The following is a 16,264-nucleotide window of genomic DNA, read 5'->3' as shown; positions in this document are numbered from 1 at the left end:
TTTACATATGGCTCAAGCAGCCCACGATCTCCGGTCTTAGACCAAATATCCTGTGGGTAGCCAAAGAACATCAGTTTGAAGGCGAGCCAAAGTGAGAAGGCGAACCATCCCTCCTCAGGGTTGTGCGCTCGTTACGTAAAAAACGTCCCCAATGAAAAGAAGGAAACAACCTCAGACGAGAGTCTCCCTGTTCAGGGCATAATAATTTTAAATACAAGCACTTGAAAGCACAATACTGAGCAATAGGATTTCCCTAAAAATGCCTTTTTACTATGAGCGATAGTCACGCCGATTGCCATTGGTCAACATTTCACACAAAGTCACACGTCCACCCTGCCTGTCCAAAATAAATACGAATACAGCATGTACTTACGAATTTGAGCCGGTATTAGCATTTGTCACTCGATAATTTACACTCGCACTGTCACGTAATTCTTATCGAAATAACACAACAATTAATGCAGGCTATCGCAATCTGTCTGAATTAGGCGAACGTGCTGAAAATAAATATAAACAATATTTAGAATATCCCGTTATCTAAGTGAAAAAATGCACTTTTCACACACACGGGGAGCAAACACTAACTGCTAAGACTTATACCTGCCGCCCCTCGCCGGACTGGCTCACCAACTTACAACCTAACAATTGGAAGTTGAATTTATTGTCGGTGGATCTGTATAGGAAAATGCGCAGTTGCCTCACTGAATCGTAGAATCGCAGAAAGGTTGTACTCAAAATTATATAATACAGTAGTCATTTATGGCCGAAGGTGGAAGTATGAAATATACGAGCCGCAGTTCACCCAGGTGGGACAGAGCGTGCGTGGTTAGAGAGACTCAGCTTTTGAAATAAGTATTTAAAAAAAAGGTGAAAGATGTCGGAGACGAAGATGTTAAACCAAAATATGGAAAATAAGTCATAGCTCTTTTAATGCAAACCTGACACATAGTTTGTTTAAAGTTCCTTGGTCTCCACAATGTTGTTGTTGTAACGGGTACCTAATCTCCGTTAGGTTGGTAAGGATTATCTACGTTGTCGTTGACATCATCCAACGGTAGGCAAAAGAAACATGTTGTTTCGACGGGGTCGGACCAAAGGTAATGGGGTGTCGGATGAGTGGGCTTTGTGGGGCATGCAAAGAGGTGGCCATTGTTATGCGGAAACTCATTGCATGCAGGACACTTATTGACCCGGATTTCTTTCGGCCAAGGGCTATTATTTCGGAGATCTAACCCCGTTTAGATCGGTAAATCTTAGTTTAAGCTTGTCTTAGTCTGCACTCTGATCCCAGATGCTTGGGTGACCGTTTCTCCTTGATGTTACCGAACGTTTGATGGATTTTATGAGAGATTTTGCCATGTTGACAAATATGTCTTTGGCATTTCTTGCCGAGGTCAACAATATAAAAAGACGACTACTTTTATGGCGCTGAGATCCAACCTACTTATGTATATACATAAGTCTTGCATAGTGGTAGGACACAGTAGAAATCGCTAAACCAATTTGAGTGCTAAACTTTGGGCTACAAAACCGGTACACAACTTGGAAGATCGCATCGCACAAAGAGCTCGAGTATTTAGCAAGAAGAGCGGAAGAGCTTCGCGGATTGCAAAAACACTTACGTAATGATGTTGGGTATGAATGATCACTATGAATCATGATGAGTAAATATTTTCGGAGAAAAATTAGTGTCAGTGCTGAAACGCCCCCTTTTGTTGAAAGAATCTCGAAATACCGTATGTTTGTGGTAAACATGAAAATGATAAAGAAGCAGGGAATTAAAAATGAGAATCCCACAATAAGGAAATACAACCAGCGGTTATTTTGGGTCGAAACTGCCGATGTTACAATATAACTGTAAATTATTATGAACTCACGTGTGATTAAATAAGGCTGTATTTGCAAAAAGTGAAGATAACAAAGATATACACACATACATACATACATGTGGGCATATGTATGAGTATACCGCAGTGCTTCTCTATAACCATCGATATTGTATGTATGTATGAAATCGAAAAGGCTTTGATGATAAGTTGTGTGAACCGTATACACACCTCCTTATCGCTTCGAAATGCAGAAATATGTTTGAATGTATGTATGTATGTACAGTAATATGTGTATTAATTGGCATCGAATGTGGCTTGCAGAACTCCTGTTGAAGAATGTAAATAAAAGACTTTACATTCAAATTGGTTCGATGTCAGTTGATGTGGGCACCCGATCGCGTCAAGACGTGCAACACTAGAGGAATTGCCATTCGATTTCGAAAATATACCGTTATTATTTTTAATTGTTGTTGTTGGTGTAGTCTTAGTAAACATGTCACAGGAGTACAGTGTTAGTGAGGTGGCACAGAACAACGGTCGCGATGGCAAGCCTGTGTGGATTATTTACAAAGAGAGCGTCTACGACGTGACGACCTTCATAAACGAAGTACGTAAATATAGCAAGTGGAAAGATTTAATAAAAGTGAAATTTTAAAAACACCGTTTGAATATAAACCAAAAGTTGAATATAAGATAAAGAAAGGTTTACATTATATTAAGGATTTAAGGAGGAATCTGATGCAATAAGTAATAGCAATAATCAAAGCCTCGGAAGACATTACTTTCAAAAATAACCTTAATTATTTTTCGAAAATTTTCTAAACTCAAAAATTTGTTTTTTTTTTATTAATTTTCGATGTGAAAAATTAAAATTATCTAAAAACCGAAATTCGTTTTTTTTATTACCGATTTCAAAAATCAAAATGTAATAATTACAGCTAGGTTTTTCCTCCACAATTTCGAAGTACATAATTTAAGAATTCACTCGAAATTATAATTTTAAAAGACTTCGCATAGAGAAGGCATAAAACATTCCTAAAGTAATATCGAGGAGCCGCATAAAACCTCGTGTTCGTTCCGGTTACTTAGATCCGACTGTCACTATGCTACAATAATATAATGTTTTGAGGTTAGGTTGTATGTATATCCATTGCCTCCACTTCAAAAATAAATACATTTGCTTAAACCCAGATTCTTTGATTTAGGCTGTGCCATAAATACCTTTAACATAACTCAAAATGTATCCGAAGTTATGACTAGAAACGTTTTTTTTTGTTGAAAGTCTGAAAAAATATATATGTGTTTGAATCACTTGATTAATCTGCAATTGCATCTTATTTATTTCTAGCATCCGGGTGGTGCAGAGTCCATACTCGAATATGCGGGTAAAGACGCCACAAAAGCCTTCAATCAAGTTGGTCATTCCTCCGACGCCATTAAGGAAATGAAGTCGTACAAAATAGGCGTGATTAGAAAAGAGGTAAGACAATTAAAATCGAATTCATGTATTTGCTTATCAGAAGACAATTTATGCACACTCGCTGATTTCCGGAAATTCCCCCAGAGCGGTGAATGTTTGCGCAACTCAGACACGGACATAGCGGTAATTAAACGTATATTTGCACCGTGTAGCCTAGTGACAGTTGACTAGTATTATTATGCATACATATACATATATATACATATATATATATATATATGTAAATGTGTTTGTATGGATGTAAGCAGACAGTATTGAAGTTATTTTCTAACAGTGAGAGTTGTAATATTTGATATGTACATATGTACATATTTACAGATATCATTTATCAGTACTGTGTTGAATACCAAGTTACGTGAAGTAGAATTACCATATTTTTAATTTGAATATGTACCCGAACACAAATAACCTGTTGCGCTAAATACACGTAAAACAGTCTTAACTTTCCGTTGTTGCTGTAACGACCGAAAATACTCAACCAAATCATGTTAAAAAAATGAGGTATACGCGAGCTAGTCTCTTAGTTTTTGAGATATCGATCTGAAAATTTTCACACGTTCTTTTCTCTGCAAGGAGCCACTCATTTGTCCGATATCGAACCACCATAATGTTTAGTTGGCATACAAACTGAACAATCAAAAGCCCCGTTATATGGAAAACTTTTTTATTTCTCAAGATATCTTCACGAAATGCAGCATGGATTGTTGTACAAGGTAGCGCTACAACCTCTGAATAAATTGTTCAGATCGTACTACTATAGCATCTAGCTGTCATATAAAGCTGGAAGGATAAAGATTTTTTTACTATATTATATATTTTGCTATAATAAATGCAGCTGTAAAGGGTATTATAGCTGCGGTGAAGGCGAATTTAACTGTTTTTCTTGTTTTAACTGAAATTATTAGTGGTGTTGGTGTGAATGCAGCTACAGATTAGAAAGATTAGAAATTAATTAGAATAAACAGTCATAGTTCGCATAGTTAAGTCTGAGATATTTGCATGCAAATGTACATAAAATGATAAGTAATGCATGATAACGAATATACATTTGAAAATTGTTTCTAATTTCATACTTTTATTTCCATTTTCAGGGTATGCAAATACTCAGCACCCAGCCGACATCCGCAGACATTGGTCTAAATGAGAAACAGAAACAACCGCAAGAAAACTGTTCTGGCTCGGAAAAGAAACGAATTAAATTTTTCTTTTGTTTTTGAATAAAAAAAGGCGATCAACTTGGGAGAGTTTGCCTGACTGTGATTAAACTGAATTCACTCATACTAAGTCATATTCATATCGAAACATTTACGTCGGATCGCACGAATTCGTGCAGGGCGAGGTGCAAATGTGCGAATTGAAGACACAAAGGAGTAAAATTAAAAATTTGTTATTTATTAGCTTCACTTACATTATATAATGTGGTTTGAATTCGTACTTATGTACATAATATAATTAAATATAGTTTACGTTACAAGTTAAAAATTAATTTATTGTATTTAGTTAATAAGTGTAAAATGCCAAAAAATACACATTATAATACACTTAATAATTATATTTATACTAGTTTTGCTGCTGTCAATTTCAAGATATTTCTGCTAATGTGCCACTACAATTTGTTCATAACGCAAAAGCAACATTTTTCTGAATACCGGGATTAGTAAAATTCTATACAATACCTACAATTGACATTTGAAAATTTTAAACTAAGCTTTCTCGTCAGTCTTCAACACTTTTAAGCTGCGCTTCTCCGTCCTCTGGCGCTGCATCTAGCAAGATTGTACAGGCATTATCAAAGGGAGCTGTTGAAAAATTGGAAACATTGATTGCGCTGTGTCTTAGGTAATGATAGAAGCGAGTTGAGCGTCGCTCATGCGTGGCGCGTTGCTTCTCGCTGCGACAAATGGCGCGCAGTGCCGGTTCCACGTCTAAGGCGCGTGTACGCTGACTACGAGAACTGACTGCAGTGCTATTCATGTAGTCACATAGGGAGAGTCTAAATGTGAAACAGATATAATTGTAATATTTTATAAATATTTCGAAATTCACAAAGTAATTTAGTATAAATTTGCTCAAAACTACCAACAACTTCGCTAAAATTACTAAAGAATCTTCAGAAAGAGTATATACACTTTTTGAGCGTCAATAATATACATATATAGCCGTTTAGTGGTGTTTTCCTAATTTACGTACATATTCAAACTGTAGTTAGAAAACTCACCGTTCTCTCGGCGTATCGAAGAGATTGTAGGGGCACGGTTTCGCTGCCAAATTCACTTTTATGGCCTGTTCGACAATCTCGTGCGCAATCTCCTCGGAGAGATGGGGCAGTAACCGGTCGATACTCAAATCGGCGCTTCCTCCGGAAATTGAACCTCGGCCAACTCGTCTGCTGTCATCCGACATGTCAGCATTATGCGTGCCTAATAATGCCCCTATGGAAATGCTTTCGTAAAAATCACACATGACTTCAAGTGATGACTTGGTTTCATGCAGTTGACATACTTCTGCATCGGTTAGCGAACTGTTAAGCGCAGTCTTCTTTGGTGTACGTGTTCTGCGTTTCATTACGCTATTTTTGTCTCCATCATTATCACTGTGTTTCGAGGCTTTCTCAATTGAATTGCCCTCTTGTAATAGCAATCGCTGTGAGCACTGAAATACATCCGTTAAGTTTACGCGTAGTAAACTGAAATCGACTGGGAACGGTATGCGCCATTTTTCATTCTGGTTGACAGTGAAAAATTCAAACATTGAACGATGAATGTATACATCACTCTCTTTACTACACCCATGCTTATTCAGTCGCTCTTTACTAAGTTGGTCATCAGGTTCCTGTGGCTGCTGCGTGCTCTCTTCGACTGATAGACTTCGTTTGGTTGGTGATGCGAAAAACCCCAAATCAGGTTTGGCCGCCTCATCCTTTTGTGGTATATGTTGATGTGTCGTAGTTTTGACATCACAAGCAGGTGCCGAAACCATGTTTGTTCGATCACCACCACTTTGAATGAAAAACTGCAGTTCCAACAGCGTTCTTCTCAGATCTTTTCTATTGTACAAATATAGAGAAACTAAATCATCCAAATTGATAGGACAATTTTCTATCAGTGAGAGCACAGCCATGAAGCGGGATATATTCAGAGCATTCGGCGGCGTAAAATATATTGTGTTCTGATTCATTAGCCGTTGGAGGTGCTGGCAATTGGGATTCGTGGCCATGACAATGACAGGTCGTTTTGAACAAGCCGCCAATGTGTAAATGGCATCAGTGAAACCACTGTCTAGTTGATCAAATACCACGTCCGCATCCTCGATAAGAATAAGACACTTTCGCGAATTTTGATTCATATCTCCAGTGCAGCCAGCATTGCTATCAGCATCAATGTGACTCTGAGAATTTTGTTTCATTAGCTTCTTTCCATTTAGTGACATGCGGAGTAAGTTTTTTTGAGCTTTACTAGAACTTTGTGTGGGCGTTGAGTCTTTACGAATTTGGTGTGATTGTGTTGCTTCCTAAAAATAATGGCATTGCTTTCAACATTAATCATTGATATACATGTATTATGAAGATATTACTAACCTGCAGCTCTTGTATCAAACGTTTTCCAGTTCGCTTCATGCCAGCATTTATTTCGAGCACATTGAAGTTCATATCATTTGCAAGTGCGTAAACTGCATTGGTTTTACCACTTGATACCGGACCCAGTAGTACCACAGCATTGCCAGTTACATTGCTGAGACTGGAATTTGAGTCATTAGACACATCAAATGAGTCATCAATTGATTGCGAATTACGAGCACTTCCGCCACTACCATTGGCCCAAGTAGAAAGAAAGTCACGCAATTGTGTTACGGGCACGAGATTTACGAGGACCTGTTCAACGAGCATGGGTTTATACTTTTCAGTGAATAAAAGTTCACCATTGGGTGCAGATGGAGGCGGTTTCACTTCGTCTTGATCAGAAGTAGTACCTATTGGCTCCAAATTTCGTATCCGTTGCGTTCGACGGGTCACCACAAATGATTCGCTCACTTGTTCCATATCCTGTGCCGAGTCCAAAGCACTAAAATATCGATATTTTTCGCGCATTTGATTGTAACATTTAAATGTGGGAAACCGATCGAATTGGGACTTCCACAATTTTATTATTGACCTTTTATTCTCAAGTGTTGGCAATAATGCTTCAAATGGAGGTGATCGTTTTTTGTTAATTATAAATTGTTTTGTGCTACCTGAATTGTTCCGAGATCTACGCTTATATGCATTCGATTTTTTCTTTATTTCTGTTTCGACAATTGTGCTCAGCTCCAAATCGTTCTCATACAATTTTAATTTTATAGTAAATTGTATTTTATTTTGTAAAAATAACGCCTCGTCGGCATTTAACTGTTGAATATGACAAATACGAGGAAAATAGTCCAGCACCTCTTCATAATTTTGTTCGTATTGCTTTTGCTTTTCCATTTCTATGCGCATTTTCTCAGGCACACCCGACATAAGGAAATCGTGCTTAGCCTTTAGTGCAACTGGATCTGGGCTAGGTTTCGGTAGTGAACGAACGAAAAGCGGGGCCAATTTCTTCGACTTTTCTGGCGTTGACATATTACTATCGTCTAAATTTATTATTTCTACATCTATTGCCCTTTCACACTTTCTCGAAACCGAAACACATTTCTTAGCCGAAGACAATTTATTGGGACTCTTTTCTAAGTCATAATCATAACGAGCTTTTCCCGCGCAAGAGCGTTTTGGTCTACTACTAGGTGTGTTTTCAATTCCTAAATCTCTCTGATTATGTTGTACTGCCTCGACACTGCTTTCTATCACAGGTGTAATAGAAGCAACAATTGTTTCGGCACTATTTTTCCTACCCCGCCGGCGTGACTTTGGCGTTTCAGTTTTAGAGTTTCCTTTGTCTTTTGCTAAACAATCTTTGGCTGTTTTAGCAGCCAGCTCTTTCGGAGACTCTTTTCTCGGAAAATATCCCAATAGGCTGTCTCGTTTTTTGGTCGGGGAATTAAGTTTAGATAAAAACTCTTCTGTTTCCGAGTCCGTCTTTGCATTTTCTATTCGCTCATCGACTGAATCAGTCGAATCAGGTCGCAGTATTGTTCGCTTCCTGCGCTTAGCTTTATCTTTATCCAGTTTTGTGGCAGCAACCGTCGAATCGCCTCTTTTTGTTTTCATTTTATCACTTGCTGTTTGACTTGTGAAGCTATTATCCTTTTTAGGCGAAGCACCATTCACAAGCATCTGTTTGAACCTGCATAGACAATAAAAAGTAAATATCAATGTGCTTATTTATATTTATTTTTTTTTACAAACTCACCGCTTCGCACGGTTCTCCAATTGTTGATCAACATATGCAGCTCGTGCTTCTTCATCCAATTTACGCTTTATGCCACCTTTTTTGTCGGCCCATTCCTGAAGAATCAACTTACGTTTGGTATTGACAGCTGATTCTTGGGTTGCCGTTGGAGATGTCTCTTTTCCAGGTGTGTTTGAGCCGATTGCTTTATTTCTGGCATTCATCATAACCTCAAAGGCATTCATTGCTTTTTGCTGAACTAGGCCAGTTGATGCTTCATTAGCAACCACTTTTGGATCCGATTTGTTTCCTAAATTATCTGTAGTCTGCTGATTTTTCTTCGGAGTTCGTTGAAAGTGACGCAGTATATCTCCATTTATGGAAGCATTCTTTAATGGACTTTTATTATCTAGAGATTTTTTTCTTTGAGCACTATCGGGAGAGCCTCCCTGACCGTTTTCCTGAACGGTCTTCTCTTGTAATGGTTTTGTTTTTGAGCGCTTGCCCTTTTCTTTGGCAGGTTTAGATATACTTTTACCTCTTAATTTATTAACAACCATTTGTTCATCTTCAGCCACTTTGTCTAATTCTGCAGTTGCCACAGCTACAGCTGCTGCTTCCATTTGTACAAGTTTCTTCTGTTCCCTTTTTCTTTTGTGTTTTTGTCGATGTTTCTTTTTTACGGAATTTAACACTTCTTCCATATTTTGTAGAATGAGTTTCGAGTCCGGACGTGGGGCTTTCAATATAAATTTAGAAACGCTTTCAGAAGTGCCTTCACTAACAACAGAACATTCACCATTTTGGATATCAGCGGAAACTAATATAGATTCATTACCGCTTTCAGTAGCACTAATAAAATTATTTACCACATTTGTATTTAAAGCAGTCATTTTTTACACTTTTTGTATCAAAAACTAAGCAAAGCATATAAATTGGAAGCCTTTTACTTAGGAAATAATTAATAAAGCAGCAAGCGAGATTGTGTGAATCTAATTGCACATCAATATGCGGGTTTATGCAAATAAAAATATAATCTACTTTGCTATCGCATTGACAAATGCTACTAACCAGAAAGAGGTCAGCCACACGCCTTCATCTGAGATTTTACAATATCTTTTCAATTAACAATTATTTATTATTAATTACATCTGCAAATTTTGTTTTAATAATATTTAGCACGAGCTCAAAAAATCCGAAATAATTTAGAAAATCACATTACTCTATGCAATGCATCCGTTGGCAGTTTATGACAAATGATGGAAATTGGCGCGCAAAATAATAAACATAGGCTGAACATACCCCTTCCGAAAGGTGTTGCCCTACTTACGCTATGAATAATTCGTGTAGCAATTTTTAAATTTGCTATAAAACAATAAACTTAGAAATGGATGGTAAAACAAATTTATATTGTTATTTATATGGCAAAGTTTCGTATTCAGATCAGTTTTAATTACATTTCTTTAAAATTTAGTTTTTGAATTTAGTTGATAGAAAATTATTTAAGACACGTTTCTATTAATAGCACATGATAAAAAATATTAGTATTGCACACCGATAATGATTTTTTATTTTGACGGCGTTACGTTTATTTAAACCGCTATTGGAAGCTTTCATTTCACAATTCGAGGAAAAACGTCAAAAAGTTAAAAAGAAAAAAAATAAAAGCAAACAAGTCCATTTGGTGAAAACATTGGAAAAATACATATTGTGTAAATTTACTTAGAGTCTCCGAATTTCTTTTCATTATTTGAAAACAGTAATATATAATCTATAAAATTCATATAAAAATTGCAAGTGTGTTTAAGTAAATAAAAATGGATAAGGATTGTGTAGAAGAGGTGGAAACACAGAAGGAAAACGACGAAAATATTAGAGTAGATGAGAAGTGCGACCATAACTTTGAAGGTATCATTGCAAATAATGGCGTTGGCAAAGAGCAAAAAGATACAGTAATTATCACAACCTCACTTGGAAAGTTAAACGATGAATGTTCAAATAAATGCAAGGAGGAAGAGGCCCCAATAATGCCACAGGTGAAATGCGATAATATACCGCTATCTTGCGATTCTGAGAACACGAATACAGTCAGTTCAAGCAGCAAAACTGTAAAAAAACAAGGTTTATCTAAAAAAATCGCCACACTTCAGGAAAAAACAAAAAACCTTCGTGATAAATTGGGGATCCACCGTAATAAATTGCAACAGCAAGCTATGGCTGTTTCAAATATCTCGGAAGTTTCTCAAATTAATGACACGTTAGCAGAACAAGCAATGAAAACATTACAAGCCAACATTACTAACTCACTAAATAACAGTATAGCTACAATTTCTGTAAATGAAAATCGAAAATTAAAAACTGCCCAAGTACAAGCTCGGTACTCGTCACGCAAGCAATTGCAAGAGAAAGTTGGAGATCTCCAAGAGCAAGTTGAAGGCCTGCATGAGTTACTAAACCAATTAACTATTAAAAATCCACAACTTAAGGAACGTGTTCTAACACTTGCACATCGTAATCCTAAGCTTCGGCAAATAAAGCTTTTTACAGCAAGTGAAATAGCTGCGTCTACTAGTAGAAATGCACAACAATTGCTGACTGCCAAACAAAGAAAGGAATCAGAAGTCTCTAATGCCAGTACAACCACATCACAAAAAGATACAACTTCTATAAATGACAACGCTAGCGTACAAAAAGCTAGCCGAAAGCGTAGTCAACGTAAACGCAAAAATAAACTAACCAAAGACCCGAAAAATCAGAAAAGCGAGATAGAATCTTTAAGCAAATATTTGAATAATATTGTATCCGAATATTTCGGCCCAGAACAAAAGAAAAAGGCGGAAGAGTTGGAATTCAAAGGAACTTTTGATGATTTAGAATCGTATGCTCAAACGTTAGTGCAAGCGGGAATAGGACGTATAGTTGAGGAAGAAATACGAATTAATCGTAAGAATAACCGTCAATCTTTTATTACAATGTCCACGGACCGAGAAGGTACCGAACGTGACGGTATCATATTGTTGCCAGTAGCTAGACGTTATGCCTTTGAAGGAGATATAGTGCGCGCTTTCGTGATGAATATGGGTGTAGGAGCTACGCCAACTTCTTCACCAGCCGACACAGTAGCTAAGGAAGGAAGAAAAACGGAAGTCGAAGGAGCGTCAGTAACTGGTGGCAAAGAAACTTCAATTTCTTTAGGTATATATATCTTGTTTAATTTCATTTATTTATTTTCTTTAAATATAGTTATCTTGGAAGTTACCATGGTAAATTTGTTTCTCTGATTCCATTTGTAGCTGATGACGAGGATCCGTTCGAAGATACAGAATCACCTGATTCAGAAAACGATACTGAAATGGATGCTTCCGCCATTGCTGTACCAGATAATTGCCCGAAATCGTTTGTGATATCTATAGTAAAACAAACGCCATTACGTGAAATTGTTGGAACTATTTCTTTCAAAAATTCCATGAAATTGAATGATGAGATAAGTTATTACAAACTAAAACCACACGACATGCGTGTTCCAATGGTTTACATTCCAGAAAGCACATGCTCTTCGCACATAACAACAGAAAATCAAGATGATGTCTGTGGTTTGCTTTATTTAGTGCGAGTTATTGAAACGGACATTAATGGACATTGCATTGGTGAATTGCTACAACCTGTTGGTAAAGTTGGTAATGTAGAAGCTGAATTAAAAGCCATCCTACTACATAATGGATTGAAGAATATAAAACCATTTGAGCAGCATTTCAATGACCTGTATGCGCAGCCAGATCCACCTATAAGTGCAGCTGACTTACGTTTTCGGGAAGATTGGCGAGAAAAATGTGTTTTCACAATTGATCCGCTTACAGCCCGTGATCTGGACGATGCTGTCTCCGTGGAGAGTTTGGACGACGACATATATGAAATTGGTGTTCATATCTCCGATGTAGCTCATTACCTACAAGAAAACAGTGAGTTGGATAATATCGTCAAAGAACGTGCCACATCAATATATTTGGTAAACGAAGTTATTCACATGCTGCCTAAAACATTGTGCTTTAAGTGCTCACTACTGCCAGGTGAAGATAAATTTGCGTTTTCCGTTTTTTGGCGTATAAATAAACAAGGCGAAATCATTGGTCAACCGCGTTTCACTCGCACAATTATCAATTCATGCGTCCAGCTAGCCTATGAACATGCACAAAAAGTGATCGACAATCCGAATGAAGATTTTGGCATAGACGATTTCCCCACGATTTGCAACGGCTTCACCGTTAATGACATATGCCCACGTATAAAAATTTTAAATACAGTTGCTGAAATATTACGCCAGAAGCGCTTTGATGGTGGTGCATTATCAATCAATAATCCGAAAATACGCTTCAATTTAGATCCCATAACCGGTGAAGCTTTAAACTATGAGTTGGATAGTCGCCAAGAGGCAAACTTTCTGATTGAAGAATTTATGTTGTTGGCGAATCAATCAGTCGCGCGGTTCATATACGATCGATTCCCTGACATATCCATTTTACGTAATCATGGTCCCCCACTTTCGAAATCGATGAAGAACTTGCGTGAAAAATTACTCAGCTTAGGAATGGAGTTCGATTGCTCTAGCTCAAAGGCTGTGTACGCCAGCATGCAGAAACTGTCTCGCGAGGCAAAAGATCCCGAAGCAATGGACGCTTGTTTAAGTGCATTGCTCACGAAACCAATGGCACGCGCTAAGTAAGTGTTCATTTTATCTGTGATTATTTTTTTTTTAAATTGATTTCCTTTTTAATTTATAATTTATTTTTTAATTTTTTTAATTATGAATTTATTGTTTTTGAAATTATTATTATTTTTTTGAAATTGTTACTATTTTTTTTAAATTATTATTATTATTTTTCTTTTTAATTACTATTTTTTTAATTATTAATTTTTTTAAATTATTAATTTTTTTTAATTTATTAGTTTTTTTAATCTATTATTTTTTTTTTAATTTAAATTTTTTTCAATTATTTATTAGGTACTTGTGTAGTGAAGGTTAATCAGAAGAGACTGACCTATGACATTAAGCTCTTTCCATACCTATTAATACATTATAGATGAAACAAACTGAAATTTAGAAAAAAAAGTTCATTTAGAAATGCAATCCGTCAGGGGTTAAATTATATTTTTTTCCTAAACTTCTTCAATTTAAAATTTTTTTTTCGAATTTATAAATATTTTTTTTTTATTTGATTAATTTTTAAATATTTTTTAATAATTTTTTTTTAATTTTTTATTATTTTTTTTTAAGTTTTTTTATTTTTTTTTAGTTCATTTTTTAGTTTTTTTTTTATTTTTATTTATTTTTTATTTATTTTTTTTATTTGTTAATTTTTTTTTATTAAGTTTTTTTTATTTATTAATCTTTTTTCAAATTTATTAATTTGTTGTTTTTTTTCATTCATTTATAAGGTACTTCTGTAGTGAAGGTAAATCAGAAGAGGCCGACCTATGGCATTATGCTCTTTCCATACCTATTTATACGCATTTCACAAGTCCTATACGAAGATACCCCGATATTCTAGTTCACAGGTACAGTATTGAAAAGCGACTATTAATTATTTTAGTGCATTTATCTTTAATTCAAATTTTATTTCAGGGTCCTAGCTGCTGCCTTAGACTACTGTCCACCACCCAAACGTAGCCCTGACGAATTGCATATGCTTGCCAAAATTTGTAATGACCAAAAGTACAATGCTAAAAATGCCGGAGACGAATCCATAAATCTTTTCTTTAAACGCTATATTAAAGAAAAACAATCAATTACCATGCGCGCTGTTGTAACAGAAATTTTCCAACACTTGTTGAATGTGGTCACTATTGAAACTGGCCACTCGATCAGCATTAATTTTAAAATGCAAAAAGTGTTGGTGGACACCTCAAACGCCCCGGCTTATGTGCTCATTGCCGAGCGCAATTCAAAGACTCCACCAGTAAAGCTGCAATTGTTCTCTACCATCGACGTGAAGTTAGTAATTTGGGATGATAAAGTTTGTGGCTTCTTCGTCTCTCCGGATCCTAAGCAACGACAAATCAACAGTATAGAATTGTCAAAGAAAAAACAACAACAATCCACTAGTGGTGCAAATAATTCTACGAGTGAAAATAGTGTCGTGCGTAAACAGCGAAATACATCGCAGCGCTCACAGCAAGAATTGGATGAAAATCAGTCGCAACAACAACAACAACAACGAACAATATCGGCAAACGCAAAATCGAAGCCAAAGCAAAATAATAACAACACGAAGAAGAATGACAAACGCGTTTAAACAAGTCCATTTTTAAAAAGACGATAATTTTAGATAACTCACATATATACATACATAATAGTTTGTTTCTAAAACGATTTCTCTTATCCTAATGGAATTTATTTAATTAAATTTAAGTATTGCTTGTAATTGTACGTGAAACGGATTTATGATTAATTTACTTAAAATATACCTCATTAGCTCATCTTATAGTGACGATATTGTGTTCTATTTCTTTAACTCACTTTAAAAGTACAAATTTCATTTAAAGACAAACTCTTATGTAAATACATATATGAACCTAAAAGAAATCGAAATTTTTTAAACGAACTTCCTGTAGAATTAAATAGAGCTATGAGTTTTAGACGAATGCGAAGCATACGCACAAACATATTTTCCGAAAATATGCTCATAATGACCAAAAATCATATATTGTTTAAGTGAAAATAATATTTGGTATGTGATCTTGCTATAATAGAACAATATGAAAGCATAAATGCATGTATTTATATTTTAAGCTATTTTATATAGTTTAACCGTTATTTACAAACAAATGCTACTTGAAAAGCTGAAATAAAAGAACCAAAAAATGATATTTTGTATCTTTCATTAATTTATATCGGTTAATTGAACAGTTTGTTCAGAAGGCAAGTGAAAATTCATATAATTTTAAGGCAAATATTCGCGAAAAATTCGTCCACTATCAATATCATTTTAAGTCAGAAAAAAATGATTTTATGGATTTTCTTATTTCTTTTCACCCGCAGCAAGTCATTTTGGACTTTTTTGTCCGCTGGTTTCATCGAATTTGGTGCTCATATGGCCCAAAACACCCAATTTTTTTAATCACCAAAACTTTTGCATTAAAATACAAAAAAAGAAAACACATCGTTTATTAAACTTTTGCAGCGCCCTCTTATAGAACTTTCTAAAGCTCAAACCTCCAACAAAAAAAGAACGGCAAAATTAATAATTCTTATTTGTAGCTTAATTAACTTTAAATTTGTGTTTAATGAGTTTTGTTGTTATAGCTTAAGGCTTAAGCTATAATTGTTTAGTCATTTTTATAAGTGTAAATATGCTCACTAAAGTGATTGTATAAATTTTACGTATGAACGGGAATTACCGTGATATTTTTAAAGGCGGAACACTCTCAATTAGAATTCGCTCTAAGATAACTCATTTTTTATCGGAAATTTTGATTTTTTTAAGTAAATATTGATCTTTTTCATTTAATACCGTCCTCAACGACAGTCGGGTCTAGGTAACCGGAACGGACCCTGATATATAGGTATTAGTTTCCGCGTAAACCTTTTCAATGTATTTGAGTCTCGGTAGTCCGAATATATTTCGAGGTAATAAATTATTAAAATTAAAACA

At 35.5% G+C, this 16,264-nt stretch overlaps 3 protein-coding genes across 4 annotated transcripts; 2 read left to right on the top strand and 1 right to left on the bottom strand.

The window, feature by feature from the left end:
• The first annotated feature begins 812 nt into the window (after nucleotides 1-812).
• On the top strand, nucleotides 813-4,579 carry LOC120776866 (cytochrome b5). Its single transcript, XM_040107923.1, has 3 exons — nucleotides 813-2,436; nucleotides 3,178-3,309; nucleotides 4,401-4,579. The coding sequence occupies exons 1-3, from the start codon at nucleotides 2,323-2,325 to the stop codon at nucleotides 4,524-4,526; spliced, it is 372 nt and encodes a 123-aa protein (XP_039963857.1). The 5' UTR covers nucleotides 813-2,322; the 3' UTR covers nucleotides 4,527-4,579.
• A 239-nt stretch (nucleotides 4,580-4,818) lies between these two features.
• Nucleotides 4,819-9,805, bottom strand: LOC120776865 (ATPase family AAA domain-containing protein 5). 2 transcript variants are annotated; one of them, XM_040107921.1, is made up of 5 exons: nucleotides 9,687-9,733; nucleotides 8,637-9,467; nucleotides 6,887-8,570; nucleotides 5,528-6,819; nucleotides 4,819-5,302 (listed from the first exon to the last, which is right to left on the bottom strand). In XM_040107921.1, the coding sequence occupies exons 2-5, from the start codon at nucleotides 9,317-9,319 to the stop codon at nucleotides 5,026-5,028; spliced, it is 3,936 nt and encodes a 1,311-aa protein (XP_039963855.1). In that variant the 5' UTR covers nucleotides 9,320-9,467; nucleotides 9,687-9,733; the 3' UTR covers nucleotides 4,819-5,025. The 2 variants fall into 2 exon arrangements, with proteins under 2 accessions (XP_039963855.1, XP_039963854.1); XM_040107920.1 differs by having other exon boundaries at nucleotides 8,637-9,805.
• A 465-nt stretch (nucleotides 9,806-10,270) lies between these two features.
• On the top strand, nucleotides 10,271-15,477 carry LOC120777215 (DIS3-like exonuclease 2). Its single transcript, XM_040108392.1, has 4 exons — nucleotides 10,271-11,810; nucleotides 11,909-13,331; nucleotides 14,049-14,168; nucleotides 14,236-15,477. The coding sequence occupies exons 1-4, from the start codon at nucleotides 10,433-10,435 to the stop codon at nucleotides 14,903-14,905; spliced, it is 3,591 nt and encodes a 1,196-aa protein (XP_039964326.1). The 5' UTR covers nucleotides 10,271-10,432; the 3' UTR covers nucleotides 14,906-15,477.
• Nucleotides 15,478-16,264: the final 787 nt, after the last annotated feature.

The sequence above is a fragment of the Bactrocera tryoni genome, chromosome 5, assembly GCF_016617805.1.
Source record: "Bactrocera tryoni isolate S06 chromosome 5, CSIRO_BtryS06_freeze2, whole genome shotgun sequence".
Taxonomy (NCBI): Eukaryota; Metazoa; Arthropoda; class Insecta; order Diptera; family Tephritidae; genus Bactrocera; species Bactrocera tryoni.
This window is presented reverse-complemented; position numbering and strand designations above follow the sequence as displayed.